We start from the raw sequence: 21,983 nt of genomic DNA on the forward strand, positions 1-21,983 counted from the left end.
AGAGTTACAATTTAACTTTGCAAAATCTCAATATCAACGTTTGATAGCATAAAAATCCACATGTGAATATAGTATTGTTTTAATTGAAATATCGTATTGACACTTTCTCTTTTAGATAACGTATTTCCCTTATCCCAGTCCGCAAAAAATAAAATAATTACGTCATTCTACACCGAGGTAACCGAGGTAACGCCTTGATCAATCTGAGCAATCTGATTGGCCTTTGTTAGAAAATAGTCGTTTCTAATTGGCTTTCTTATAAGCCAATCCAATCATACTGGCGTCACTACTTTTTCGATGTTTTTTTTGTTCCGTTTTCCGTACAGAAGACAGTCAGCAAGCAACAGTGGTTTAGCTACAAGTATTGAACCTGTGACTGAAGTCAACATTATATAACATATTTGGTTTACATGTGTCTTGTGGAGACATTTAAGTTAATATCCGGACCACATGGACAAGACTGAGTGTCAAATAGTTGGAGCTTGGTTTGGTTAGACAGACAGTAGTCGTGTGTAAACGTCAATAAGATTCATAGCTACCCTGCTAACCAGAGTGGACGAAGGGAAGATAAGCTAAGGCATTTCGAGTCAACCTGCCTGGTTAACGTTAGCTACTTGTACGCGTTATCTGTCTACGGCAGTTAGCTAGCTAAGTTACTCGCCAGAATCATCGAAATACTAACTACAATCCGCAACATTACCAGGTATGTGTGTGATCCTCTTCGGGTAGCCTAGCTAGCTACTAGCAAAAAAAATGATATTGACTATTAGCTCACTAATAACGTCAATTATTGGCTGTTAGGAAGTACTTATCTTTCGTTTAAGGGTGTGGCGTGAACATATTTGATATTATGCATCTCAATCACTTTGCGTGAAGAAGGGGGAAGGAGTTCCCACAAGTCGTTTGGCGATCCGTTACTTTACTCAGAGCAACTATTACATCCGTAACACAACGACGTGTTTGCTGTACCTTTACCGACCGCTGTTTACATTTCAGTCATCATAGGCTGGCAAAGATGGCCCTACGATTTATTTTCTTTAACGTTAATATATAATCGTTACGAATCATTTCTGGTAAGCACCCCCGACTAGAAAGATTAATCAGGCGGTATATACCAATTAATTGTGTATTACAGCCAGATTAATCAGACTACTTGACAGGCGTTGATAAATCTCCAGTACCACCGTAAACTAACGTTGTAGCTAAATGTATCAGGATGTCTATAACCAGGCCTTTTGGATAGTCTCTAAAACAAACCCTAGCTGATGTGTAACGTTATGGGGTCCCTTAGAATCGGAATTGCTTTTATAGATGTGTTGGCTGACTAGTCATGAAAAAGATATGGGGGGAGAAAGAGGTCAAGGCGTAAGGTAGTTCTGTGTGAGCAGGACCAGTGGTGGACTCAATAGGCTGAGTGAATGAGGAGTGGCTTTCGCCAACCTTCTTTTCAAAGTAGTTGACAAAGTTGTCTGCAAAGGGATTAGGGAGGGGATGGAGGTTACAGAGGAAGAGAAGGTTCCTCCATTTTCTCTCAGCTCTTTGCAGCCCTGTTCTGTAAGCTTGCAATGAGTCAATCAGCCACGGAGCAGGAGTGGCGGGGACAGTGCAAGTCATAGGATGAGGATAGTAGGGTCGAAAAGGTGGAATCAGGGAACAGGGGGGAGAAGGATTTAGCAGAAGAGAGAGATGGTAGGATAGAAGAGGAGAGTGGGAGCAAAGATTGTGGTGGCGCATGACAACCTGAGTGGCTAGGGTTGGGGAAGGAGATAGAAAAGGAAACAATTTAGTGATCTGAGACCTGAAGGGGGGTTGCCGTGACGTTAGTAGCCGAACAGAATCTAGTAGAGATGAGGTTAAGCGTATTGCCTGCTTTGAGTGGGAAGGGACTGGGAATGGGTGAGGTCAAAAGAGGCAAGGAGGAGAAATAAAAAGATGAAAAGAAATGAGTCGAAGGCAGACATCAGGAGGTTGAAGTCACCCAGTACGAAGAGTGGTAAGCCATTGTCAGGAAATGAGCTCAAGCTTGTTAAGGAACTCTCTCTAAGGGCACATGGTGGGTGATAGATGACAACAATGTTGAGCTTGAGTGGAGAAAATAGAAAATCTCAGCTTAGGAGGAATGGGCAGTCCTGTGCCACCACCGCAATGACCAGATGCGCTCGGACTATGAGAGAGAACTAGCCATATGAAGCGAGAGCAGCTGGAGTAGCAGTATTCTCTAGGGTGTTCCATGTCTCCATCAGGACCAAAAAGTATAGGGACCGAAGGGCAGCATAGGCTAAGATGAACTCTGCGTTCTTGACCACAGATAGGCAGTTCCAAACGCTGCCGGAGACCAGGAATTCCACATGGGTTTTGCGCGCAGGGTACACTAAATTAGAAGGGTTGCAGCCAAGGGGTGGGGAGCATCTGTAAAGCCTACAGGGAGAGGAGCAAACTGGGATAGAAAACACACACATAGTTGCCAAAGCTACAATGGAGCAAAATGCTATCTGAAAGTAACTAGGTAAGATATTCAAGTGAGAGAGTGGTGTGGAGCCTTTCTCTCTTCCTCCTATAACTCAGCAGAACTGTCTTCGTTTCGGCGACGGTCTTAGTTTTGACGACGAGACAGCCTCTGTCACTGATTACCTAAACCACAACAGTCACCAATTGCCCTGCCCCTTTAATTAGAGGTCAACCGATTATGATTTTTCAACGCCGATACCAATTATTGGAGGCCCAAAAAAAGCAGATACCGATTAATCGGCCTAATTTTTTTATTTGATTTATTTGTAATAATGACAATTACAACAATATTGAATGAACACTTATTTTAAATTAATATAATACATCAATAAAAATAAATTTAGCCTCAAATAAATAATGAAACATGTTCAATTTGGTTTAAATAATGCAAAAACAAAGTGTTGGAGAAGAAAGTAAAAGTGCAATATGTGCCATGTAAAAAAAGCTAACGTCTAAGTTCCTTGCTCAGAACATGAGAACATATGAAAGCTGGTGGTTCCTTTTAACATGAGACTTCAATATTCCAAGGTAAGAGGTTTTAGGTTGTAGTTAATATAGTATTTATAAGACTAGTTCTCTCTATACCATTTTGTATTTCATATACCTTTGACCATTGGATGTTCTTATAGGCACTTTAGTATTGCCAGTGTAACAGTATAGCTTCCGTCCTTCTCCTCGCCCCTACCTGGGCTCAAACCAGGAACACATTGACAACAGCCACCCTCTAAGCATCGTTACCCACCAAGGGGAACAAGTACTCCAAGTCTCAGAGCGAGTGACGCTTGAAACGCTATAAGCGCGCACCCCGCTAACTAGCTAGCCATTTCACATCGGTTACACCAGCCTAATCTCGCGAGTTGATAGGCTTGAAGTCATAAACAGCTCAATGCTTGAAGCACAGCGAAGAGCTGCTGGCAAAACGTACGAAAGTGCTGTTTGAATGAATGCTTACGAGCCTGCTGCTGCCTACCACCGCTCAGTCAGACTGCTCTATCAAATATCAAATCATAGACTTAATTATAACATAATAAAATACAGAAATATCAGCCTTTGGTCATTAATATGGTTGAATCTGGAAACTATAATTTTGTTAACAAAACGTTTATTATTTCAGTGAAGTACGGAACCGTTCCGTATTTTATCTAACGGGTGGCATCTCTAAGTCTAAATATTGCTGTTACATTGTACAACCTTCAATGTTATGTCATAATTACGTAAAATGTTGGCAAATTAGTTTGCAACAAGCCAGGTGGCCCAAACTGTTGCATATACCCTGACTCTGCGTGAACGCAAGAGAAGTGACACAATTTCACCTGGTTAATATTGCCTGCTATCCTGGATTTCTTTTGGCTAAATATGCAGGTTTAAAAATATATACTTCTGTGTATTGATTTTAAGAAAGGCATTGGTGTTTATGGTTAGGTACAGTTGTTCAACGATTGTGCTTTTTTGCAAATGCGCTTTTGTTAAATCATCCCCCGTTTGGTGAAGTTGGCTGTCTTTGTTAGGAAGAAATAGTCTTCATACAGTTTGCAACGATCCAGGTGGCCCAAACTGCTGCATATATCCTGACTCTGTTGCAAGAGAACACCTAGTTAAAATAAATTCATGTTAGCAGGCAATATTAACTAAATATGCAGGTTTAAAAATATATACTTCTGTGTATTGATTTTAAGAAAGGCATTGATGTTTATGGTTAGGTACACGTTGGAGCAACAAAAGTCATTTTTCGCGAATGCGCACCGCAACGATTATATGCAACGCAGGACACGCTAGGTAAACTAGTAATATCATCAACCATGTGTAGTTAACTAGTGATTTATGATTGATTGATTGTTTTTTATAAGATAAGTTTAATGCTAGCTAGCATCTTACCTTGGCTTCTTACTGCATTCACGTAACAGGCAGGCTCCTCTTGGAGTGCAATGAGAGGCAGGTGGTTAGAGCATTGGACTAGTTAACTGTATGGTTGCAAGATTGAATCCCTGAGCTGACAAGGTAAAAATCTGTCGTTCTGCCCCTGAACAAGGCAGTTAACACACCGTACCTAGGCCATCATTGAAAATGAGAATGTGTTCTTAATTAACTGACTTGCCTAGTTAAATAAAGGTGTTAAAAAAAACACACAAAAAAATCGGTCGACCTATACCCTTAATCCTATTTGATGTGTTAACGATCAACAGAAAGTTCTGTGCATTAGTTCACACACCAAGTAGGCTACTGGGAAGACAGGCAGCACTTCAAGTAGATGGCCCTAGCTTGCAAAAAGAAAAAAACAACAACAACAAATGAAGAAAAAAACAACAACAAATGAAGTCAAAAAATGATACTTATCACTCCTAGAGAAAGCAGAAGTCCTCTAGCTATAGAATGAAGCATTATATAGCAATGGACCGAATTTAGGATTGACACTTTGAGGCAGACAGAATAAATGCTTATCAGTGCTATAGCTGTCGAATGATCTCGGGGCCAAGGGAGGCCATGCATACAGAAGGGAATCGATAGTGTATGTAAAAAAAACAGCTCTGAGTTAAGGGCAGGCCTAAGAGGAGTTCATGTGCATTTCCCACTTGCCCATATGTCTAACAGGGTGGGCAGAGAACTTTGAGAATCGCTGCACACCAGCCTAGTAACCTAAACACAGTAATGCTATTTTCTAGCTTTTTCTCGCGCTCGAGTCCCGAAGCACTAACACATTTTTAGCCTCAACGTGTTTAGATAAGACTCTATATCTGATAAGGGGTTTCTGTTTAAGCTGAGGTGAAGTCTGGTTATAGGTTTTAACGTATGTGGCTCAGTCTGTTGGTCTGTTTGTGGGAGGCATGCATCAGTGGTCGAGACTGCCGTGAGTCGCAGCTGTGTGTCGGTGTGTGTCTGAGCATATTTTTCAAAATGGCTGTTAATAACTGCTGGGGCTGGAAATGAGACAATTAACCTAACCACACGTACAGACCGCACACACATACCTTAAACCCTTCATTTGTCCTCAGTCTTGGTGAGATCAAGCTAATGTAGGCTATTGAATGTGCCATGTCAATAATACCCTATTAGTAATAGTGAATGGTAATGTCTCCTCTCATTCCCCCTTCCCCCAGCAGTGTTTGAGGATGAACCACCTGTCCCTGAGTGAGCTGTGCTGCCTGTTCTGCTGCCCTCCATGCCCCAGCAAGATCACCTCCAAGCTGGCCTTCCTGCCACCGGAGCCCACCTACACCCTCATGTGTGATGAGAGCGGGAGCCGCTGGACCCTGCACCTGTCTGAGCGCGCAGACTGGCAATACTCAGCGCGTGAGAAGGACGCCATCGAGTGCTTCATGACACGCACTTCACGCGGCAACCGCATCGCGTGCATGTTTGTGCGCTGCTCACCCAACGCCCGCTTCACACTCCTCTTCTCACACGGCAACGCGGTGGACCTGGGCCAGATGAGCAGCTTCTACATCGGCCTGGGCTCACGCATCAACTGCAACGTCTTCTCCTACGACTACTCGGGCTACGGGGCCAGCTCAGGGAAACCCTCCGAGAAGAACCTGTACGCTGATGTGGACGCCGCCTGGCATGCACTCAGGACACGGTGAGTAAGGGGACGAGGGAGGAGGGCAGATGTGATAGTGGAGGAGTGAGATTGCAAGTAAGTGGCTGTTTGTGACGTTGATGTGTCCTACCAAGAGTTGCTGACCTTCGTTCCACCTAAAGCTCGCACCATGGCTTAAACATCCTTGGTTGGAAAGCAAAGTGGAGAAAGCATTTATTTTTCGTTACATTAAATGATGTTTTAAAATGTGTAGGCTAGGGGCTTTCTCCTCAACCTTCTACCCAGCCGCCCCCAAGGCAATGGTTTTCTGTTCATCAGATCCTCTCCCCATTACTCTGGCCATCCCATCCATCTATCAATGAATCGATCCCCACATAACCTCTAGTCTCCAACACTCCTCTCTCTCCCTCTGATCTCGCTTCTCTCCTCCATTTGTCCTCTATGACTTCCCCCTCCCCCGTTTTATTTTCTCTTGCTAGCTTTTACTGGCAGCTCTGCTCTAGGTCCCAGGTGGGGTCCCAGACAGACACAGACAGACAGACACAGACAGACACACAGACACAGACACAGACAGAGACACAGACAGACAGACAGACAGACAGACAGACAGACAGACAGACAGACAGAGCGAGTGCGCTTCCCTCTATGGATTCTACCCTTCCCCTCTGTCCTGTCCTTCATTCTCAGCTGAGTCTTTTATGTGTGTGTCCGAGCGTATGTGAGCTGTTTAGGCTACGAATTGTTTATGCACAGTTTTGGGGGGATAAAAGTGAATCCAGACGTATTTCCTGCATCATGACAACAAATCAAAGGGACAAACAAATGAGTCAGAGAAAGGAAGGAACATTCAAATACACAAACAGGAAGAGGATAACGAACAGAGGTCACTCGGACCCAAATTGCCCACTGTGATGACATTGACTAGAATAAGTGTTTCTCCATATAGTAGGCCCCCTTGCCCCCATGGGACAGGTTTGAGAGTAAAGTTAAACAGGAAACCATTACCATACAGGGACTAGCCGACATACAGACAGACTTACTGTAGCTGGGGCTGAGAAACATGTATGCCTGCTACCATCTGTGTGGTTCTCCTGCAAATCTCATATCCATTTGACTGTAGCCATTCTCTTCTGTTGCTGATCTCCCTCCTACACATATTACCTGTGTGTGTGTTGTGCCATTTTCCTCGTCTTAGCCTACTTGTTCCTTCTGCACACACACACACAAGAAACAACCACAGTCCTGTGGAAACACACACGCGCGCGCACACACACACACTGTCACTTGTGACTGTTTCAGAAAATCAGATTTAAATGTAATTTCGTCAAAGCACAACAGAATCAGGCTTGATCGAATTATCCCACGATAGAGGATGCATGTCGTGGGGTTAGAGAGATGGGGGTGGGGTTAGAGAGATGGGGGTGGGGTTAGAGATGGATGGGATGGGGTTAGAGAGGGATGGGGGTGAGGTTAGAGAGGGATGGGGGTGGGGTTAGAGAGGGATGGGGGTGGGGTTAGAGAGGGATGGGGGTGGGGTTAGAGGGATGGGGGTGGGGTTAGATGGGGGTGGGGTTAGAGGGATGGGGGTGGGGTTAGATGGGGGTGGGGTTAGATGGGGGTGGGGGTGGGGTTAGAGAGGGTTGGGGTTAGAGAGAGATGGGGTGAAGGTGGGGTTAGAGAGGGGTGGGGTGGCGTTAGAGAGAGATGGAATAGTTGGAGAAAAAACATTAACATCTTTCAGATGATTTCATTGGATTGTAAATTACACAATAATTTTATTGCTATGGTAGACAGTAGTTTTTGTTTCTTGGACACACTGACCTGATTTCTCTCCTCCTCTCTTCATCCCTTTGTCCTCTATGACCTCCCCCTCTTCCCTGCTTTGGAAATCTGATTCATATGCTGCACACTGATTTCTGTTTGAAGCAGCTACTGTCTCTGTTACCAATGAATGGATATCGGGCGACATTTCCATTGAATGATTTTCAACACAGGGTGAAAGAGGTCATCTCAAACTTCTCTGGACACCATTCTCATGATGTGTCATTGTCACAATGTAAGAAATCAACATTTGAAGCATATTTCTTGGACAATTGTTTTTTTGGATGACAGTGTATGAGAACTCAGTGTGAAAAAAGTATATTGGCAGATATAACTATCAATAAGTTTTGTCCCCCAAAAATTGTAATCTGCATCGGACCCAAAAAAGGCATATTGGTCGTGCTCTAGCTTTGTGTGTGTGTGTGTGTGTGTGTGTCCTCTATTTAAAAATGAATACAAAATATGGGTTTTTTCTCATGGCCCAACATATAGGCTAGATACCTGTTAAACAACTGAGGAAGGTGTCAACTTAATGTCACATGCACAAGTAAATGCCTTTCTTTCAAACCGAACAATGCAATAATCAACAACAATATAATACTAGAAAAACAGGAGAAATATGAAGACCCCAACAACTTACTATTGGAATGGGAATATGATTGCATAGTGGTTCCATAATGTGATGTGGCTAATTCAGTCTGCCTAAATGACACATACAGGAACTAGCCCTAGATATTGAAATGATAATGGACCCTAATGGGTTCTTGCATCCATAGATGAATTTTATGTAGGCTACCCTTTTTGAGAATAGTTACATTTGTACAAGCACCATCCCTCAGCTTTTAACCCAGTGGCGGAACTGCTTTAGACTGAAAAACAAATGAAGGATTGTTATTAACTGTGGCTTTGGGTGGGTTTGTCTGGGTTTGCATGGCTGCACTACCATTAGCTATTAGAGGTGTTTTGTGTGCAAATTTTCTGCTCACATTTAATTGTGCAGTGTAGCTACGTAGATGGGGATAAAATATTCAGGAGGCCAATATTGAACTCAACATCACAATGTGGCTTATGGCTTCAGACAGTAATGTAACAGTGATCAGCAGAGCTTTCTCTCTGGCAGAGTGTTAAACTGCCCGTCAGTGAGGAATAGAGTCCCTGCCTGTTTCCATGCATGAAGGCTACAGCAGTTTGGATGTCTGTGGGACAGACTTTGCATTGCAAATTCCATAACAAATCTCTAAGTACAAAGAATGAAGCAACATGAACAGTTATAGTACTGCCGTCCATCTACCAGCGTCGGCTCACATTGGTTAGAACCAGAGGGGAGAACCGTGAGACAGCACAACATGGGTGGTGGGGTTTGTAGTCCATGTTGATTGACAATATACTAATTTACACTATCAGGTGAGATGAGGCTGTGCTACTTTTAATTTGGCCCAAGGCTTAGTATAGCCCAGCTCTGTGCCCGATTCGGTGCTTCCAACCCTGCACGTTTTCAACTGGCCAGGGCTTGGTGTCTCCAACGTCACATACTATTCCACCCCAAATCTATGCCAGGTTCTGCCTCACTTTGTCACCCATCCACTGGTAATCCAAAGATCCATGTAATTTCTGTCCCATAATTGCCAAACTGACTGACACCCTCAAGATAGAAGCTGACCCTAATGGCAGATCCAAGATCATCCCACCCTTCCCAGAAGTCTTATTTGTAACCATAAAGAGGGCAAAAAGACACCTCAGATCAGCGCAATGGCAAACTTCTACCTACACCTTGCTGCCTTTTAGCCATGCCACTGCCAGACCCAATTCTCAACGCAGCATGTGCTCCTATTCTCCATTCTACAGGGAGCCCTGGCCTCCTTTATTTAACAGTCAAATGGTTCATCTTGGTGCTGTGTTTCACTGCCCGTGTTTGACTTCAGTTCTAGAGACATGTCTCTCCATGGGCGGCGCACAATTGGCCCAGCTTTGTCCGAGTTAGGGGAGGGTTTGGCCGGCAGGGATGTCCTTGTCCCATCGCGCTGTAGCGACTGCTGCGGCGGGCCGGACACATGCACGCTGCACGGTCGCCAGGTGTACGGTGTTTCCTCCAACACATTGGTGCGGCTGGCTTCTGGGTTAAGCTGGAATTGTGTCAAGAAGCAGTGCGGCTTGGCTGGGTTGTGTTTCGGAGGACGCACGGCTCTCGACCTTCGACTCTACGGGAGTTGCAGCGATGAGACAAGACTGTGACTACCGATTGGATATGACAAAATTGGGGAGGAAAAGTTTTAAAAATATATATATAAAAAGAGTGGGGAAACCCATACATCGTTTCTGACACAGGTATTATAGACTTGACTCACCACATGACTGTGTTTTACCTGTGGTTGACTACAGGTCATAGTCTATATGAGATGTGTTTGGCTTGTGCGGAAAAAAAACTGTGGGCCTACTGACTTTGAACGTGAATTATTTATCATATCTAAAAGCTCTCTCTCAATGTCTCCCCTTTAGCATCCTGCCGCTGTCTGTTTTATGTGAGTGTGTTTCTCTTGCAAGTTAAATGAGGGCTGGAGAGGAGGTTGTGGCGGTCATGAAATGTTGTCAGCCGGTTATTGTCATGCAAAAGTCTGCCTGTATCATGGTAATTTACACTTAATTATCATAAACATGTTTAGCATCTCCAGGCCTGCATGCATACAAGCCATTGATGCGCGCCTTTGGAACGTCTACATTTTAAAAAGTCTAATATACACAATCATAATAAACCCGTGATTTATTTTAGCCAGGTCTAAAGAAATCCGTATTTAATCAGCTCATACATAGGCCTTTGCTAATGCATAAGCTCTAATATGCATATGGTGTTTTGAATTAGTCATCACCTTAGAAAGCGCTGTCCATTTTAGTTGTTAGGCTTTGAAACAACATGTTTTTCACTCCGTTTCAACCTGTTGTTGAACTTGCTCCTCAAATTGACCAATCACTTTGAGGTGAGTTTGAAAAGCAAGATACTGTTTTAATGATGTGTTTGTGAGTTTAGGTTGCATTTGCGTTGATGTCGGAGAGGAAAATGTGTTGTGTTTGCACACGCTCGTGTTCCTATGTTCTGGTGCAGGGGGAGGTCCTGTCTTACCTGCGTGTTCAGGTGACTCAATCATGAGTCAGCAGGTGTGTCCCACACCGTCAGCAGACACTTTATTGGTACGTACAGTACTGTACAAAGGTTTTAGGAAGGTGTGAAAAAAAATGCTGTAAAGTAAGAATGCTTTCAAAAATAGACATGTTAATAGTTTAGATTTATCAATTAACGAAAAGCAAATTTGGTGTGACCACCCTTTGCCTTCAAAACAACATCAATTCTCGTAGGTACACTTGCACAAAGTCAGGGATTTTGTAGACATATAGTCAGGTGTATGATTAAACAATTATACCAAACAGGTGCTAATGATCATCAATTCAATATGTAGGTTGAAATGCAAACATTAACTGAAACAGAGAAACAGGGGGAATAAAACTGGGTGAGCAACAGCCAAACTCTGCTAACCAGGTGAGGTTGCTGAAGACCGTTTACTGTCAAAAGTCATACACCATGTCAAGACTGAGAACAGCAACAAGACACAGGGTAGTTATACTGCATCAGTAAGGTCTCTCCCAGGCTGACATGTCAAGACTGAGCACAGCAACAAGACACACGGTAGTTATACTGCATCAGTAAGGTCTCTCCCAGGCTGACATGTCAAGACTGAGCACAGCAACAAGACACACGGTAGTTATACTGTATCAGTAAGGTCTCTCCCAGGCAGACATGTCAAGACTGAGCACAGCAACAAGACACACGGTAGTTATACTGCATCAGTAAGGTCTCTCCCAGGCTGACATGTCAAGGCAGACATCTCCCAGGCTGACATGTCAAGGCAGACATCTCCCAGGCTGACATGTCAAGGCAGACATCTCCCAGGCTGACATGTCAAGGCAGACATCTCCCAGGCTGACATGTCAAGGCAGACATCTCCCAGGCTGACATGTCAAGGCAGACATCTCCCAGGCTGACATGTCAAGGCAGACATCTCCCAGGCTGACATGTCAAGGCAGACATCTCCCAGGCTGACATGTCAAGGCAGACATCTCCCAGGCTGACATCGTCAAGGCAGACATGTCAAGGCAGACATCTCCCAGGCTGACATGTCAAGGCAGACATCTCCCAGGCTGACATGTCAAGGCAGACATCTCCCAGGCTGACATGTCAAGGCAGACATCTCCCAGGCTGACATGTCAAGGCAGACATCTCCCAGGCTGACATGTCAAGGCAGACAGGGGTTTCCAGATGTCTAAGCTCTTTTTGAAGAAGCACAAAGAAACGGGCACCGTTGAGGACCGTAGACACAGTGGTCGGCCAAGGAAACTTACTGCAGCAGATGAAAGACACATCCTGCTTACTCCCTTCGCAATCAGAAGATGTCCAGCAGTGCCATCAGCTCAGATTTGGCAGAAAACAGTGGGACCCTTGTACACCCATCTACTTTCCGGAGAAGTCTGGTAAGAAGCGGCCTTTATGAAAGACTTGCGGCCAAAAGGCCATACCTTTGACATGGAAAGCGACTCAACTATGCACGAAAACACAGGAACTATGTACAATACCATCAAGGATGCATCTGATTGGCCCCATATTTATTCTGCAGCATGACAACGACCCCAAACATCATTGAGTCTGTCTGGGACTATATGAAGAGAGAGTAGCACCCGAGGCTGCCTAAATCCACAGGAGAACTGTGGTTAGTTTTCCAAGATGTTTGGGCCACCCTACCTGCCGAGTTCCTTCAAACTGTGTGCAAGTGTACCTAGAATAATTGATGTTGTTTTGAAGGCAAGGGGTGATCACACCAAATATTGTTTTGATGTATATTTTTCTGTTCAATCACTTTGCATTTTGTTAATTGATAAATAAACTATTAACATGTATATTTTAGAAAGCATTCTTGCTTTACAGCATTTTTACACATATACACACACACACACACACACACACAGAGAGAGCACACTATTTGTGGAACTAAAAGGGTTGGGTTTTGTCAGTGGGAACCTGCTGTGAGGGATGTCCACTCAAATAGAATAGTGCTGTTCCATTTTCTTTTCACTTGGATGTGTTCCAGCAGTCAATCCTTCTAAGTCTAATATTGACTTGTAGCCTAGTAACAGATGTCCAATGAGGTTTCAGACAGATACTCACTGCAGCCTCTGCCCCAGGAAGTGAAAACAACAAACTTCCTGATCAATCATATTATTGATTGGAGACAAAATGAAGGTCCCTTCAGCAAACACACACACACACACACACAGTAGTGCCCATGGCAACCAACACAGTAAGTAGTTTGTAATGTAATTTGGTATGGTATGGGTCATATTGAGTGTAACTCGATTTTCAGTTCCGATTGACATGACTGAGGGCAGGAGAGAGAGCCGTGATTAACGTGCTATTAACGTATGTAGCAGCAGGTCCTCTTCAGTTGAAAATATGACCCAGTATAGAACACAAGACCCAATTATCTTATAGCCTAGCTGCTTCCCCCTTGTTGACCTCTACTGTCAGTGGTTCTGTTCTTCCCTTATTTCTTCCCAAAAATGTGCTCTTGCTCTCTCCCTCGCTCTCTCTGCGTTATAGATTGGATTGATGATTGGGTAGTGGAGAGCTTATATAACCATGGAGCGTGCTCAGTGAGGTAAAGTGAGTTCACGCTGAAATTGACCCTAAGTTGGCCTGGAAACACACACACACACACACACACTCACCTGATCCACTAGTGTTACAGTCCCTGGCTGTACTTTATATCATATGTTTTACATGAACTGTTATAAACATTACACACTGTGTTTTGACATATGTTAGGTTTTGGCCAGCCTGCTATAGCCTAGCTAGCCTGTTTGAGGTAATGCTGCTGCTCAGAACAGTTGCCGGCAAAGAAGAGGCTGAATTTAAAATTCCTCACCCACATTTGAGGATTCTAGTTCTTAATATAGTCTAGTTCCTATGGGCCCTGTGCGCCTACTTAGTCCACTCTGTCATCAGAAGGTTTTGACCTCTTGGGACCTCCTGTGAGCCTCCACGCATCATATGTCTGTGCTGTCACTCTCCAACCAGTTGGATGACCTACCCTTGTGTCAGTGTTGTACAGGCTGGGCTAGGTAGAACTGGTGATGTTTGTGTGATCAGTCCTGCAGCGGTTTATAGCCGGGAAAGTCAGCTGACTGGCTGTGATGGTCACATTCTCCATAATCGGCTGTGGAATGCCTTTCTCCCTCTCCTCTCTTTTTCTATCTGTATCTCCTGCTTGTCCCACCACACCCCTCGTTGACACGTCAATGCTCCCATACCGACTGATCATAGACTTAAGCTCCGTCCTGACTACTGGACTTCGGACTACTGGACTTCTGACCTGAGTGGGGTGACGGAATCTTGTTAATAGTGACTGACTGACAAACTGTCATCATCATTCTCTTGGTCTACATCATCATCATCATCATTATAATCAACATCCTACCATGTCATTGTCCTTACTCATAGTATCAGGAAATTGATGCTGTGTAGCTGATGATAATGTTCTGTGTCTCTGCCCCCAGGTATGGTATTAGGCCAGAGACTGTGATCGTGTATGGTCAGAGTATCGGTACGGTCCCTTCCGTGGACCTGGCGGCACGCTACGAGAGCGCCGCGGTCGTCCTGCACTCTCCCCTCACCTCTGGCATGAGAGTGGCCTTCCCAGACACCAAGAAAACCTACTGCTTTGACGCCTTCCCCAAGTGAGTGACACACACACACAGATCATAAAGCAGTCATGTTTGAGTCACTCTTAACTCAAATGCTCCATCTGGTGGTCCTTGGTTGCTGCCAGGTTATGGAGAATCGTAGGACTGTGACTGTCATGGCATTTTGGATGGCGCTTATTGGTCAGCCAAATGACCACAGTCACCATTATAACTGTTCAAATAACCTTTGGGAAAGTGCAAATTTAAAAATGAAAGACATTTTCTCATCTCCTCCACTCTTGACTGCATGTGCTGCCATAGAAATAGGATGAATAGAACAGGTGTCCCCGTTCTTGTCAATGATGGCATAATGGGTGGACTGGTGGCCATTGTGAGTGTACCCATAGAGCAAAGCAGGAAATAAAAGCAGGAGGTATACTCATCAATATGTGCTGTGATTTGTTGATTCAACTCAATTGGCATTGCACAAAATACATTCCATTGCATGACCCACATCAGATAACCTCTACGGGATCGGTGTCCCCCCCCATGGGACGGTTGAGCTAATGTGATTAGCATAAGGTTGTAAGTAACAAGAACATTTCCCAGGACATCTGCTATGGGCAGAAAGCTTAAATTCTTGTGAATCTAACTGCACTGTCCAATTTTCAGTAGCTATTACAGTGAAAGAATACTGTGCTATTGTTTGAGGAGAGTGCACAGTTATGAATTTGAAATTGTATTAATAAACCAATTGGGCACATTTGGGCAGTTTTGATACAACATTTTGAACAGAAATGCAATGGTTTATTGAATCAGACTAAATGTTTGCACACACACTTATGCCATCTAGTGACCAAAATCAAAATTGCGCCTAACCTGGAATAGTACATTATGGCCATTCTCTTGCATTTCAAAGATGATGTATTATATTTTACCAGATCTAATGTGTTATATTCTCCTACATTAATTTCACATTTCCCCAAACTTCAAAGTGTTTCCTTTCAATGGGTATCAAGAATATGCTTATCCTTGCCAGGGCCTGAGCTACAGGCAGTTAGATTTGGGTATGTCATTTTATGCAAAAATGGGGGGGGGGGGGGGGGGGGGGGGGAGGGGTCGGATTCTCAAGAGGTTTTAAAATAATTTGAATGAACATTCTACCTTACCATGGAAATTATTTCATCACAATACTAGGCAGCCATTAATTGTATTTTTTTAGATGGTTATTTTATTTCCATAACCGTTGGCTGTACGGTAATTGTGCCAGCCGTAGAGAATTGCACTGTTGACAAGTCTAAAAGGGTAAACTGCCTGCCGTTGAAATTACCACATTGAGTTATTTTAAATCCTATTCCTGTCATCTGTTTATCATTGCTCGGAAATTATACTTGCCTAACAGTTCCCTTCCTCTTTCCTCTGTTCTTTCCCTCGTGTGTGGTGCGTCTGCCCATCTAAACTCGCCTCCCAAAGTATTGACAAGATCTCCAAGGTGACTTCTCCAGTGCTGGTAATTCACGGGACAGAGGATGAGGTGATCGACTTTTCCCACGGCCTGGCGCTGTACGAGCGCTGCCAGAGGCCCGTGGAGCCCCTGTGGGTGGAGGGCGCCGGCCACAACGATGTGGAGCTCTACGGACAGTACCTGGAGCGCTTGAAACAGTTTGTGGCCCATGAGCTCGTCAACTTGTCAACTTGACTTCACCCCTCAATCACACACCTGCTGCAACTGTGAACTTCTGAAATACTCACCCTTTTGTTTTTTATTTTGTTTTATCTTATCATTTGGAATTGCACTGTGTGTGTGTGTGTGTGTGTGTGTGTGTGTGTGTGTGTGTGTGTGTGTGTGTGTGTGTGTGTGTGTGTGTGTGTGTGTGTGTGTGTGTGTGTGTGTGTGTGTGTGTGTGTGTGTGTGTGTGTGTGTGTGTGTGTGTGTGTGTGTGTGTGGGGGGAGTCAGACGGACGATGGACAGATATGTTCTCAAGAGGATTGTGTGTTTTGTGCATAGAAGAGCAGTGGAGTGTGTGTGTGTGTGTCACACATTTTCTGCCTTTCAGAAGAATGCGGTCCTGGTCCATTGTAAGGATTTTTGAGCATATCTGAGAGGTTTGTGTGGAACAGCCATGCTGGACGGAAGACTGGACCGCAACTCAACCCAGTCCATCTTGACTAAGGAGCCAAGTCTGATTCAATGTAGTCAACGTGGATATTTTGTTATTGTGTATTTGTTTCTATTTTAAGTATATCAAGTTTGCATGTATCACGTGACTGAGAACTATACGAGACAAGTCTAACATTTACGATGGCAGTGCCAGTGTTGCCAAAAGTTCAGCATATTGAAGAAAATGGCATGCAACTATATTGTATGTACAACACCCTAGAAATATCTCCAAAGTTGTATAAGCTGTACAAAGTTTTTTGTTATTGTTATTACTATGTTGTTTTTCATGTATTCTTTCAGTAAGCTACTACGACTCCATCGTAGTATGAAGAACAATGTTTTTTCAGACCAGTGACATGCTGGATAGTTCCAGTTAAAGATGTATAATGTACATGTAACATTAATAATAAAGCTTATTTACCAATTCAGAGGAATAGTATTTCTAGATATTTCTTTTGTATACAAACTGCCTGTACACCTGGTAGCTCTTAATCAAGCTATGTCATAAAGAGTCGTGCCACTGATGCCATAAGAAAGCATTGAAAAACAGTATAAGTCATTAATGATTGATTGGGAAGTGTTTTGATGACAGTTTTATCGAGGACACAACTGAACGATTTCTTCTTTTTGCACACTTTTTGCTTTTGTCTTAACTCATATGATAGCCTGGTATTTTGGAGCCTTTGTTTTCTTTGAGAAACACTTCATGCTGAACAATGTGAAACATTTACCAGTCACATACTTTATTGTATTAGTAGGGCACTGACTAAGCCTATAGAAGCAGATGTTAAGTGCTACTGCATGCTATAATAGGCTATAGTTTTCTTACTTTTAGCTGGGTAAATGCTGTCTAGCTTAAGCCCATGGGTGCTACTGAAAACCTCCAGGTCTGATGAACTGAAATATTTTGATTGGGTGTTGTTACTAGAGTAATCAAAGATTGTTAGGATTGGTTGTTAGTACTAATACTTCCATCCATTTTGACTTTATAGATAATGTTTGTACTGGACATTGTATTTCTTTCTTTAGCCTCTGTAATATGTAAATGTAAGTTCTTAGTACTTTAAGTGTTCATATGAGAATTAGGCATCCATCTGTGGTGAGACCATTCTGAATTATTCCGATGACTGTTGAACTCAATCTGGTCACCTAGACCAATGTCATTTATTATTTTCTAAGAAGGTTCATTACTGAAGGAAATGATATAATATGTTCTTGATAATAGTTATAATAAAATGGATATAGACAAAAACAAAAAAAATATGCCTGCTCTTTTTTTGCTGGTGAACTGAATGGGTAGATGGCAAGTTTTAAGTTTATTGTCCCAGCGGACACTTTGTTTTTCAGCATAGGAGCATAAATAACAACATTGAACATATAGAATCCACATGGATCACAATGAGACACAGTTGTAGGTAATACAATGGGCTATTCCATCAAGTCATCTGCCTGACAGCCAATTATATACAGTAGACTTCTAGTGATCGACATTAGCAGCAGTACACAAGTTTAACAATCAAAAGTTGCCTAACAAGTGAAGTGCTCTGTGCGTTCTTAGATCTTCTTGTGAACAATGTGTCAATGTACTGACAGAAAGAAAAAACATCACCATCATCCTCCTCATCCCTCGCCTGCCTACCTCTCCTCTGTCTTCAAAAGGGCAATGGTCATAGGGGTGAAGGAGTGCTTGGGCCTGTTAGTCTTAACAGTGGGGAATCTAAACCAGGAGCCAGACCTGGAACTCATGGTGTAGGGGGGTAGGCATAGTCCGACAGGATGAATTCTGCCTTCCTCACCACTTGTCTGTTCAGACAAGTGATCAGACAGACTACTCTGCTGGACTCCTTACTGCCCACTTTCACTATTTCTAGCTAGCTAGCTATTTTTTACTTTTACACCAAGGTTGCCGTACCAGCAAATAAAATAAAATATTAAGACAGACTATATGTACGACTTACAAAAGACTCAAGAAGGTCCTTTCTATCTGGAACTTTGCCAGTTGTCTGAGACAAAAAAGGCGTTGCTGGCCCTTACACAACATGTCAGTGTTAGACTCAAAGTTATTATCAATAATTTGTGCCAAAATACAGTGCCTTGCGAAAGTATTCGGCCCCCTTGAACTTTGCGACCTTTTGCCACATTTCAGGCTTCAAACATAAAGATATAAAACTGTATTTTTTTGTGAAGAATCAACAACAAGTGGGACACAATCATGAAGTGGAACGACATTTATTGGATATTTCAAACCTTTTTAACAAATCAAAAACTGAAAAATTGGGCGTGCAAAATTATTCAGCCCCTTTACTTTCAGTGCAGCAAACTCCAGAAGTTCAGTGAGGATCTCTGAATGATCCAATGTTGACCTAAATGACTAATGATGATAAATACAATCCACCTGTGTGTAATCAAGTCTCCGTATAAATGCACCTGCACTGTGATAGTCTCAGAGGTCCGTTAAAAGCGCAGAGAGCATCATGAAGAACAAGGAACACACCAGGCAGGTCCGAGATACTGTTGTGAAGAAGTTTAAAGCTGGATTTGGATACAAAAAGATTTCCCAAGCTTTAAACATCCCAAGGAGCACTGTGCAAGCGATAATATTGAAATGGAAGGAGTATCAGACCACTGCAAATCTACCAAGACCTGGCCGTCCCTCTAAACTTTCAGCTCATACAAGGAGAAGACTGATCAGAGATGCAGCCAAGAGGCCCATGATCACTCTGGATGAACTGCAGAGATCTACAGCTGAGGTGGGAGACTCTGTCCATAGGACAACAATCAGTCGTATATTGCACAAATCTGGCCTTTATGGAAGAGTGGCAAGAAGAAAGCCATTTCTTAAAGATATCCATAAAAAGTGTCGTTTAAAGTTTGCCACAAGCCACCTGGGAGACACACCAAACATGTGGAAGAAGGTGCTCTGGTCAGATGAAACCAAAATTGAACTTTTTGGCAACAATGCAAAACGTTATGTTTGGTGTAAAAGCAACACAGCTGAACACACCATCCCCACTGTCAAACATGGTGGTGGCAGCATCATGGTTTGGGCCTGCTTTTCTTCAGCAGGGACAGGGAAGATGGTTAAAATTGATGGGAAGATGGATGGAGCCAAATACAGGACCATTCTGGAAGAAAACCTGATGGAGTCTGCAAAAGACCTGAGACTGGGACGGAGATTTGTCTTCCAACAAGACAATGATCCAAAACATAAAGCAAAATCTACAATGGAATGGTTCAAAAATAAACATATCCAGGTGTTAGAATGGCCAAGTCAAAGTCCAGACCTGAATCCAATCGAGAATCTGTGGAAAGAACTGAAAACTGCTGTTCACAAATGCTCTCCATCCAACCTCACTGAGCTCGAGCTGTTTTGCAAGGAGGACTGGGAAAAAAATTCAGTCTCTCGATGTGCAAAACTGATAGAGACATACCCCAAGCGACTTACAGCTGTAATCGCAGCAAAAGGTGGCGCTACAAAGTATTAACTTAAGGGGGCTGAATAATTTTGCACGCCCAATTTTTCAGTTTTTTATTTGTTAAAAAAGTTTGAAATATCCAATAAATGTCGTTCCACTTCATGATTGTGTCCCACTTGTTGTTGATTCTTCACAAAAAAATACAGTTTTATATCTTTATGTTTGAAGCCTGAAATGTGGCAAAAGGTCACAAAGTTCAAGGGGGCCGAATACTTTCGCAAGGCACTGTACTTGTAGTTGTCTACAGTGTTTACCTTCTGGCCCTTGATGATAGTGTTCTGAGGGGTAGGGGGTTGACACCTGAAATCAATACACATATATTTGTTTTTTGTCATATTCAGTTGTAAGAATACACTGTCACACCAATGTACAAAATCATTAACAACAGGGCCATGTGCAGTTTCCTTATCATGAAGGAGACTGACTATTACAGAGTGGTCTTCAGGATGTATCTGTTCTCGTTCTGGCTACGACAATCATCAGTGTACAGGATATATTGTAGAGGAATGGCGAGAGGACACACCCCTGGGGTGAGCCTATTTACGATGATAGCTCCCCTGACAAGCACCCATTCACCGTCCTTCACCCTCTGGGTTCTTCTGTTGGTTAGAAAGTCAAGGATCCAGCCCACTATATGAGTCTACACCAAAATGATTAGTGAGTTTGTTCACTAACAGATGGGGCTGAATGGTATTAAAAGCAGATGAGAAATCAACAAATAACAGCTTGGCATCAGTTTTGGTGCTCTAGATGTTTGCATAGAAGATCAAGTAGGGTATCAAGTAGCATCCTGTACACCCAGCTTAGCCCTATATACAAACTAAAACGGATAAAGATGGTGCTGTGTCTTGTCCAAAAGCCTTCTTAATCAGTTTCTCGAAGGACTTCATTACCAAGGAGGTCAAGGTGACTGGTCTGTAGTCATCAAGACTAGACAGACTCACAAGATGATGTGCACCATTGTGTAATAATGCTTAAATCACTTCTTGAGCTGATTGTGACAGCTGGTGGTGCATGGCTTACTGACTGTGATAGTCGGTGCATGGCACACTGACTGTGATAGTCGGTGCATGGCACACTGATTGTGATGGCCGGTGCATGGCACACTGATTGTGATAGCTGGTGGTGCATGGCACACTGACTGTGATAGCCGGTGCATGGCACACTGATTGTGATAGCTGGTGGTGCATGGCACACTGACTGTGATAGCTGGTGGTGCATGGCACACTGACTGTGATAGCCGGTGCATGGCACACTGACTATGATAGCCGGTGCATGGCACACTGACTGTGATAGACAGTGCATGGCACACTGACTGTGATAGCTGGTGGTGCATGGCACACTGACTGTGATAGACAGTGCATGGCACACTGACTGTGATAGCCGGTGCATGGCACACTGACTGTGATAGCCGGTGCATGGCACACTGACTGTGATAGCCGGTGCATGGCACACTGACTGTGATAGCCGGTGCATGGCACACTGACTGTGATAGACAGTGCATGGCTCATTGATTGTGATAGACAGTGCATGGCACACTGACTGTGATAGCTGGTGCATGGCACACTGACTTTGATAGCCGGTGCATGGCACACTGACTGTGATAGACAGTGCATGGCTCATTGATTGTGATAGCTGGTAGTGCATGCCACACTGACTTTGATAGCCGGTGCATGGCACACTGACTGTGATAGCCGGTGCATGGCACACTGACTTTGATAGCTGGTGCATGGCACACTGACTTTGATAGCCGGTGCA

At 43.5% G+C, this 21,983-nt stretch overlaps 1 protein-coding gene across 2 annotated transcripts; it reads left to right on the forward strand.

Annotated features, from left to right (window-relative positions):
* Nucleotides 1-324: 324 nt before the first annotated feature.
* On the forward strand, nt 325-18,010 carry LOC139410726 (alpha/beta hydrolase domain-containing protein 17B). 2 transcript variants are annotated; one of them, XM_071156165.1, is made up of 4 exons: nt 325-703; nt 5,607-6,082; nt 14,462-14,641; nt 16,061-16,435. In XM_071156165.1, exons 2-4 carry the CDS (start codon nt 5,616-5,618, stop codon nt 16,284-16,286), a joined length of 873 nt encoding a protein of 290 aa, XP_071012266.1. In that variant the 5' UTR covers nt 325-703; nt 5,607-5,615; the 3' UTR covers nt 16,287-16,435. The 2 variants fall into 2 exon arrangements, with proteins under 2 accessions (XP_071012266.1, XP_071012267.1); XM_071156166.1 differs by having other exon boundaries at nt 332-703; nt 5,604-6,082; nt 16,061-18,010.
* The last annotated feature ends 3,973 nt before the right edge of the window (nt 18,011-21,983 follow it).

The sequence above is a fragment of the Oncorhynchus clarkii genome, chromosome 6, assembly GCF_045791955.1.
Source record: "Oncorhynchus clarkii lewisi isolate Uvic-CL-2024 chromosome 6, UVic_Ocla_1.0, whole genome shotgun sequence".
NCBI classification, from domain to species: Eukaryota; Metazoa; Chordata; class Actinopteri; order Salmoniformes; family Salmonidae; genus Oncorhynchus; species Oncorhynchus clarkii.

What these genes read in the sequence shown, in the direction of transcription:
- LOC139410726 (XM_071156165.1), top strand. Translation starts at nt 5,616, where the DNA reads ATGAACCACCTGTCCCTGAGTGAGCTGTGCTGCCTGTTCTGCTGCCCT. An exon ending in TGGCATGCACTCAGGACACG is followed by an intron (nt 6,083 to 14,461) that starts GTGAGTAAGGGG and finishes CTCTGCCCCCAG; the next exon opens with GTATGGTATTAGGCCAGAGA. An exon ending in TGCTTTGACGCCTTCCCCAA is followed by an intron (nt 14,642 to 16,060) that starts GTGAGTGACACA and finishes CGCCTCCCAAAG; the next exon opens with TATTGACAAGATCTCCAAGG.